Source organism: Myotis brandtii, unplaced genomic scaffold (genome assembly GCF_000412655.1).
Source record: "Myotis brandtii unplaced genomic scaffold, ASM41265v1 scaffold19, whole genome shotgun sequence".
Taxonomy (NCBI): domain Eukaryota; kingdom Metazoa; phylum Chordata; class Mammalia; order Chiroptera; family Vespertilionidae; genus Myotis; species Myotis brandtii.
Window position 1 is genome coordinate 1,488,498 of NW_005357075.1, and position 7,657 is coordinate 1,496,154.

General features: G+C 60.4%; 1 protein-coding gene across 7 annotated transcripts in view; it reads left to right on the plus strand.

Annotated features, from left to right (window-relative positions):
- The first annotated feature begins 6 nt into the window (after window positions 1-6).
- HR (hair growth associated) overlaps window positions 7-7,657 on the plus strand; it is a 15,349-nt gene continuing 7,698 nt past the window's right edge. For 5 of the 7 annotated variants that reach the window (XR_001361789.1, XR_001361790.1, XM_014538310.1 and 2 more), the window contains exons 1-7: window positions 7-34; window positions 1,217-1,867; window positions 2,609-3,380; window positions 4,661-4,811; window positions 4,889-5,073; window positions 6,484-6,651; window positions 7,427-7,516. Coding sequence is in view for 5 of the 7 variants with exons in the window: in XM_014538310.1 (XP_014393796.1) it covers window positions 1,256-1,867; window positions 2,609-3,380; window positions 4,661-4,811; window positions 4,889-5,073; window positions 6,484-6,651; window positions 7,427-7,516 (1,978 nt within the window). In the remaining 2 variants the exon portion in view is untranslated. The remainder of the gene's footprint in view (window positions 35-1,216; window positions 1,868-2,608; window positions 3,381-4,660; window positions 4,812-4,888; window positions 5,074-6,483; window positions 6,652-7,426; window positions 7,517-7,657) is intronic. The other 2 variants (XM_014538311.1, XM_005864605.2) reach the window with 1 other exon arrangement.

Consider the following 7,657-nt stretch of genomic DNA (forward strand, 5'->3'; position numbering starts at 1 on the left):
ACCGCCCCAGCCGCACCTGGCCCGTGAAGCCCAGGTAAGCGCCGAGAGGCGGCGCCAGGGGCGCGCCTTCGGGGACACTTGGCTGGGTCCGAGCCGCAACAAGGAATGAGCTCCTCTGGTCTGGGCCACACATCCCAACCTGAAGGTGCCCGAGGGGGCTTGGCCGCGTTGGAGCGGTGGCCCCAGAAAACCCGGGAGCTCTCTGTCCTGGCTGCGGCCTGGGGCTTCACCCAGGGGGCCACGAACAGGGAGCACTGTGGCTCTAGTACCACCTGTCATTCTGGTCCTTCTCACCCTCATTCAATTTTCCCTCCTTTGCCTCTGTCTGGGGTGCAGCCCGCTTTCCCCGCCTCCTTCCCTCCCCCCACCAGGCTACGGTTACTGTGGCCGCTGGTGGCTCTGGCACTGCCAACTGGAGTGGGGTAGCTTTACCCATCCCAGCTGAGGTCTCTAATCCTCCTCTCCTGTGCTGGCCCACTCCTTCCCTTGGGGGCACGGTGGAGATCCCCATACTCAGCAGGCGTCCTGGGACTTATTCGGAAGCCAAGAAACTGTAGAGCACTGGGAAGAGGCAGAGACGGCTGCCCAGGTGTGGGAAGCAGTACCAGCCAGCCCTGCCTGGAGGCTCTCCCCAGTGACTCCAGCCTGCACGTCCCACCCCTATAAGCCTGGGTGGAGCTGAGCGGTGGGGGGTGGGCAAGCAGCACCCCCAGAAACACAGGCTGCAATTTGGGAAGAGGCCTCTGGGACCGCCACTCTCCAAGCCCTGTTTTATACAATGGCACCTGAGGTCCAGAGGAGTGGCGAGACTTGCCCAAAGTGACACAGCAGTGGCGGAGGCAGGGCCCAGATCCAGTCCTCTTGTCCCCAGTACAGCGATTTCCACCCAGCTCATCCTCTGGGTTCTTGTCCCCATCCTTCCCCATGGCCTGTGCCGAGGTTCCAGGCTCTGTGAGACACAGCAGTCTCTACTGAGGGGCTCTGGCCCAGGAGGGCTGTCAAATCCCAGGTGTTTGGGGGTAGGGATGGCCCTTTACACAGCTGCATCCCACCCAGGCGGGTCCTCAAGCCGCATGTGGGCAGGCAGCGTGGATCCCAGCTGTGGGTTGGCACTTGCCTTACTGGTTTGAGCCGCCTTGGTGTTGCCAGGGCGGTACCCACTCTGTGCTTGGGGCAGAGTGCCTAAGAAGCTCATATTTTGGTGGTTATGCCCTAGGGACCCCCTCTGGGAGAGCCCCATGAGGGCAGGAGAGTGATGGAGAGTACGCCCAGCTTCCTGAAGGACACCCCAGCCTGGGAGAAGACTGCCCCTGAGAATGGCATCATGGGACGAGAGCCGAATGCCCTGCCACGAGACGGCCTGCGCCACGGGGCACTGTGCCTGGGAGAGCCTGCTCCCTTCTGGAGGGGTGTCCTGAGCACCCCAAACTCCTGGCTTCCCCCTGGCTTCCCTCAGGGCCCCAAGGACACGCTCCCACTGGTGGAGGGTGAAGGCCCCCGGAATGGGGAGAGGAAGGCCAGCTGGTTGAGCGGCAAGGAGGGGCTGCGCTGGAAAGAGGCGATGCTCACCCATCCATTGGCATTATATGGGTCAGCATGCCCGCCTCGCTATGGCCCCCTGATTCCTGAGCATAGCAGTGGCCATCCAAAAAGTGACCCTGTGGCCTTCCGGCCCTTGCACTGCCCCTTCCTGCTGGAGACCAAGATCTTGGAGCGAGCTCCCTTCTGGGTGCCCACCTGCTTACCACCCTACCTAGTGTCCAGCCTGCCTCCAGAGCGTCCATGTGACTGGCCCCTGGCCCCGCACCCCTGGGTGTACTCCGGGGGCCAGCCCAAAGTGCCCTCTGCTTTCAGCTTAGGCAGCAAGGTGAGTGTTGTAGCAGGCCATGCAAGGTAGCTCAGTGGTCCTCAAGCAGCCCTGTCAGGGCCACACCACACTGCCCTTCCATCCTGATGAAAAAATAAGGCAGCACCCAAATAGAGGAGCCTGTGAGCTCAGACAAAGTCAAGGCCAAGCAGTTCCTCTTCTGAGCACCTCCATCCCACTAGGCCTTTCCTGCCTTCGGGCCGTTTCAGGGACTGACTCATCCATTGTCCACTCAGAACAAGGCCCTGGGAGTTGGGGCCTCAGAATGTGTGTCTTGTTCCGGGAAAGGGGGCAGACAAAGCCCTCTATCTGGGAAGATGTGCAGGCAGTCCCAAGGCCTGTGTCTAGGACACCTCCCCCACAGGCAACCCCCATGCCCAGGGATGAGATCTGGGCTATTTAAAACCGGTATGGTACAGGGCAGCAGATCATCTGGAGCGGTCCTGGTGGCCCTTTGGCTGTGCCAGACATTAGCCCTTTAGTTGCTGGGCTGCGGGGAGGCCTGAGAAATCCCAGGGGATGACCTGGGGTGGCCAGGGCAGTGGGGTGGCACGTAGGAGGAGCAGTGCCTATTAACCAGTACGTGAGATATGAGTTCTTTAGTGTTTTCACAACCCGTAAGGCCAAACAGGCACATACCTACTGGTCTTCAGTTTGTTCGTTTCTTTTTAAGCACTGGGAACCCAAGTCAGCACCCACTTAATCCTTTCTCACCGGCTTAATCCTTTCTCCTCTCTTCAGGGTTTTTACCATAAGGATCCGAGTATTCTCAGGCTGGCGAAGGAGCCGTTGGCAACGGTGGACCCTGGGTTGTTGGGCTTAGCCCCTGGCGGGCCGCTCCAGAGAAGCGGGGAGGCAGAGTGCCCTTCGCTCCACCCGAGGGATGGAGAGACAGGCCTCGGCAGGCATCAGAATCTCTGCCCACTTCTCCTGGGGCATCCAGACACTGTTCCCCGGACCCCCTGGCCCACTTGTCCCCCAGGCCTTGTTCATACTCTTGGCAACGTCTGGACTGTCCCGGGCGGTGGGGGCCTTGGGTACCAGCTAAGGCCATCAACCACATCAAGGTGCCCCTCTCCTGGGCCTCCCACCACCCAGGTGGGCTGTTACTCATCCCACCCACCTGCTGGAGATGGAGGCCTTGGCCCTTGTGGGAAGTGCCAGGAGGGCCTGGAGGGGGGTGCCAGGGGGTCCGGTGAGTCCATCGAGGAAGCAAACAAGGCCTCCGGTCCCAGGGCCTGCCTGCCCAACCACCACACCAAGCTGAAGAAGACGTGGCTCACGAGACACTCTGAGCAGTTCGGGTGCCCGGGAGGCTGCCCTGGGGACGAGGAGAGCCCAGCTGCCCCGCTTCAGGCCCTCAAGAGGGCAAGTAGCCCTGAGGTCCAGGGAGTGGCCGGCAGCCCAGCCGCCAAGCGCCCCCCTGACCCTTTCCCAGGCAGTGCAGGGCAGGACGTCCTGGACTCATCACCGGGGAACAAGGCGGAGGCAGAACAGCGTGCTGACCGCAGAGGTAAGGGGCAGGGGAGGACCCGTGTGGGCCCTGCTTGGGAGGGGGCAGCAAGACGGGAGCTTTGCAAGGAGGTGGGGTCAGAGGTCCTTTACGAGTGGGTCGGACCAGCATCTGTGGCGAGTGCCTCCGCATCTACAGGCCCGGGCCTTCAAGCAAGTGGCTTCTATTTCTGTCTGCCTCCTCCCAAGCCCTGGTGTGTTGGTGGCCGTGTAATGACATGGTTCAGAGCTTGGGCTCTGGAGTCAGAGTGCCTGGGTCCTGACTTTGCTGACTGGTAGCTGCATGACCTTGAGCTAGCTGCTTCACCTCTCTGCGCCTCAGTTTCTGCATTTATAAAATGGGGATAAAGATGACACCTACCTCATAAAGACTCCTGCAAAGATTAAATGATATAATTCACAGAGAAGGCTTTGAAGAACTGGCACTTAGCACCCAATAAATGTTCGCCTTCATGATGGTCTGTGCCACAATCCCTGTCTGGAGGACTGCCTCTCCCGAGGGACCCCTTGTCCTGCCTCAGGAACAAACAACTCTGCTAGCCAGCTGGATCACGGAAACTCCGTTTGGACTCTGCCCGTGTTGATGCTCTGGGCACATCCTGGACCCCTCTGTCACGCTGTGCCCTTCACAGAGAAACACTCGGGCGCTGGCAGCCCCAGCCTCAGGTCCCCGGGATCACCTCGGGTTCTTGGCCTCCTGAACTGCTGGGCCTGGATGCGGACTCTCTCAATGGCCGTGCCCGAGCACCCTGCACCTGGTGCGGGTCTGTCCACACTCTCGTAGGCCTGCGCCTGGGCTGGGAAGCCGTTGACCTCTTGGCCTTCTTGGGTTACTGCACCTGTGGTCTGTGTTGAAACTCTCCGGCCTTCTCACCTTCCGGCGCTCTCCGTCCGTCCACGTCGGGATTGTCTCCTCACACTGTCACCCAGCCAGCGGCACTGCTAAGCTCACGGTGGAGCTATCCAAAGTCTACACTGGCTGGATCCTGCCCTTGGGTCAGGACCATCACCTGAGCTGCCCCGGCCTTGGGCTCAACGCACCTGACCCTCCTCTCAGTCCCATCAGTCATGTCAGGGCATCGTCAAGCTCCTCTCGCGGCCTTTTTTGTGAAGCTTCTAGCTGCCTGGTCCACTCTCACTGGTTCCAAGTCAGGCCTCGGGGGCCTGGGCCTAAAGACTGGGCTGGTTCTGCGTGTGGACACCTGGGGGCTAAGGCAGGATCTGGGGTTCGCACAAGCCCAGGGAGGCCCAGACCCCTGACCAGCTGCATTGTCCTCTCAGGACCCCGAGATGGCAGGGCCGGCCTCCAGGACCCAGGGCGTCAGGATGCACCTTGCTCAGCTCCCCCGGCAGGCATTGCTCAGTGCCAAAGCTGTGCCCAGGCAGCGGGCGAGGTGGGAGGGCTGGCCTGCCACTCCCAGCAAGTGCCCAGGTGAGCCCTTGCCCCTGGATGTCCCCACGTCCTCCCACTCGGGGCTCCCTCCTCACCTTCCTCTGCCCTGTCTCCAGATCGTCTCTGGGAGGGGAGCAGCAGGAGGAAGACTCGGCAGCCAGCTCCGAGGAGGGAGGAGGCTCTGGTCCGAAGGCCGGGCCCAGCGTGGGCCTCGCCAAACACCTTCTGAGTGGTTTGGGGGACCGACTGTGCCGCCTGCTGCGGAGGGAGCGGGAGGCCCTGGCCTGGGCACAGCGGGAAGGTGAGCAGCACCCACAGGGCACTGGGGAACCCAGGAGAGCCTGGTGCTTTCACCAGGAGCATGGGGACTCCGAGCGTGAACCCCTCCTTCCCACCAGCACTGCCCTGTCCTCCCGTTCAGGAGGACGCCTGCCCGCCTTGCCCTTATTCCCGGCTAAGGCTCTTAGTCACCGTGTTTTCTGAAGTTTCTGACCTGGGAGGCGGATGTCGGGAAGGTATAAAACCTGGCCCAGCCCACTGTCTAAGAGCTCCGGGCTTGTTGGGGAAACAAGACTGAGTGCCAAGTGTCTGTAAGAGCACTTGAAGGTGGGGAGCTCCCTGCGGGTGGCGCATGAGGAAGGCTCCCTGGGTGGCGAGGCTCCCGGGCCCTAGGAGGCTGGTAGGATTGGGGCTGATGTTTGAGGCTGTGGAGTCCCTCTGCCTCCAGGCTCTCCCTCCTGCATCATTTCATGGCGCCTCGAGAGCAGTGTGTTTGGGAGAACACCCCTGTGGTCCATCACTTCTGGTGGAGGCCCATTGGCAGCTTCCTCTTGCCCCAGAAAGTCCAGCCCCTACCCCCTTTCATCAGCCCCTGCCACTCCCTGAACCCGAATTCCCGGCACCCCGAATCACCCGCAGGCCTGCGCGTCCTTCCCGGCTTGTCCACCCCTTCTGGCCTTGGCACTTTCTGCTGCTTCTGTCTGGAAGGCCCTTCTCCTCCCCTCCCACCTGGTGAATGAAAACTTACTCATCACTCAGGCCCATCTGTGAGCCTGCCCCCACCATCCCCACCCTCGGCCTCCATCGCATTCTCACACCCCAGCACCCACTCTGTGGGGCCTTCATCGTTGCCATGTTTATGGGTCCATCTCCCCTTGGAATGTGAGCACTGGGAGGGCGAGAGCCAAGTCCTGACTAGCTCTGGATCCCAGTCCCTAGCCCGGGACGGGACAAGGTGTTTGTTGAATGAATAAGTGAACATTTTCTTACTGGCGTCCTTGTACCTATCAGTGGGGGCCTAGTCTGAAACTCTGGGTGAGGGAAGGCATGGCCTCTTAAAATGTCCTCTTCGGTGCTGAGTCCCCTGCAGAAAGCCAGCTTGGGAGGGAGGGAGAGGGGCGGGTGAAGAAGTGTGTTGGAAGTGGTGTGGGTTGGTAATTCAGGGCCAATGGGAAAATCCGTGGGGCAGGAACTGGGGAGATGGGGCCTGCACCATCCCTGGGAGGGTTTGCTGGTGACAGTGCGGCTTCGGGGAGGTTCTGTACAGGGGCTGTCGAGTAAGCGGGGCATCTGTGAGGGGCTTGTTTCCCTTCTGGGGCAGCCCCTTGCTGGAAACTGCTCCCGCTTCTCCTCCAGGCAGGTCTGCCACATGAGGACCCCCAAAGGGTCCTGTGCGTGAGCCCTCTCTGACCCTATTCTCTCCCATGGTCAGCAGGCCAGGGGCCGGCTAGGACAGAGGACAACCCAGGCGTTCCAGGTTGCTGCAGCCGCTGCCACCATGGACTCTTCAACACCCACTGGAGTTGCCCCCGCTGCAGCCACCGGCTGTGTGTGGCCTGTGGTCGCATGGCGGGTGCTGGGAGGGCCAGGGAGAAAGCAGGTAGGAAAGAAGCCAGGGGTCGAGGGTGGGAGGGCAGGGACTGGGGCCTCGGACGGCCTGCTCTAAGGTTTGTGGCCATTTCTTGGCTGCCTCTCTCCCAGAAAGCCTCCCTCCCCGGCCCCAGCATCAGCCACTACTGCCCAGTGCCCCATAGAGCAGACCTTCCCCTCTCCCCCCATCTGAGGGCCATGCCTGTGTCCTTCCCACCCTTAAAAGGAGTCGAGTGCCTACTCGGTGCCTCCCAATTTCTCAGCTTGCACCTTTTTAAACCTTACAACACTGTGAGGTGGCTATTTTTGCCTCTATTTTCCAGATTAGAAAAACTCAGGGACGTTAAGTGACTCATCCAAGGTGGTCACATCGCTACTGAATGTTGGGCCCAGGATTTAGCCTCAGCTTCTGATTCCAAGTCCAGTTCTTTTCACTGTTCTCAGCTTTCTCTCCTTGGCTCAACTCGGCCACTGGATGGGCTTGAAATTGCCCAGCGTTCTAATAGACAGGGCCAAAAAGAGTTCCAGGGTAGAAACGTTCAGAACACTCTATTCTACGTGGTCATTATGGAGTTTTGCAACTCATATCAGCATATTAAAGTGTCTGCGTTCCAAAAGCAAAGGATCGTATGTCACCGCCGAACCCAAGTGTCCCAGAAAGCCCATGCTTTATGGATTGTCGAGTCCCCTGGTTTAGATATCGGTGCTCCTACCCTTCCTCCCTGACCTTAACTTGTGCTTGCCCTGATTTTCTGACATGCAGCTTCTCCCTTTCTACCCCACAGGCTCTCCGGAGCAGCCCACGGAGGAGTGTGCCCAGGAGGCTGGGCACAGCGCCTCCTCCCTGATGCTCACCCAGTTTGTTTCCAGCCAGGGTGAGTCATTGTGGAGGGGTGGAGGCATGCAGGGGGCGGGTCCTGGGGGAGAGCAGCTTCCTGTTTGGATGCCATGCCCTCCTGGTTGGTGAGGTCAAGCAGCACAGGGCTGCCTCTTGTCTGCAGTCACCACCAAACTCC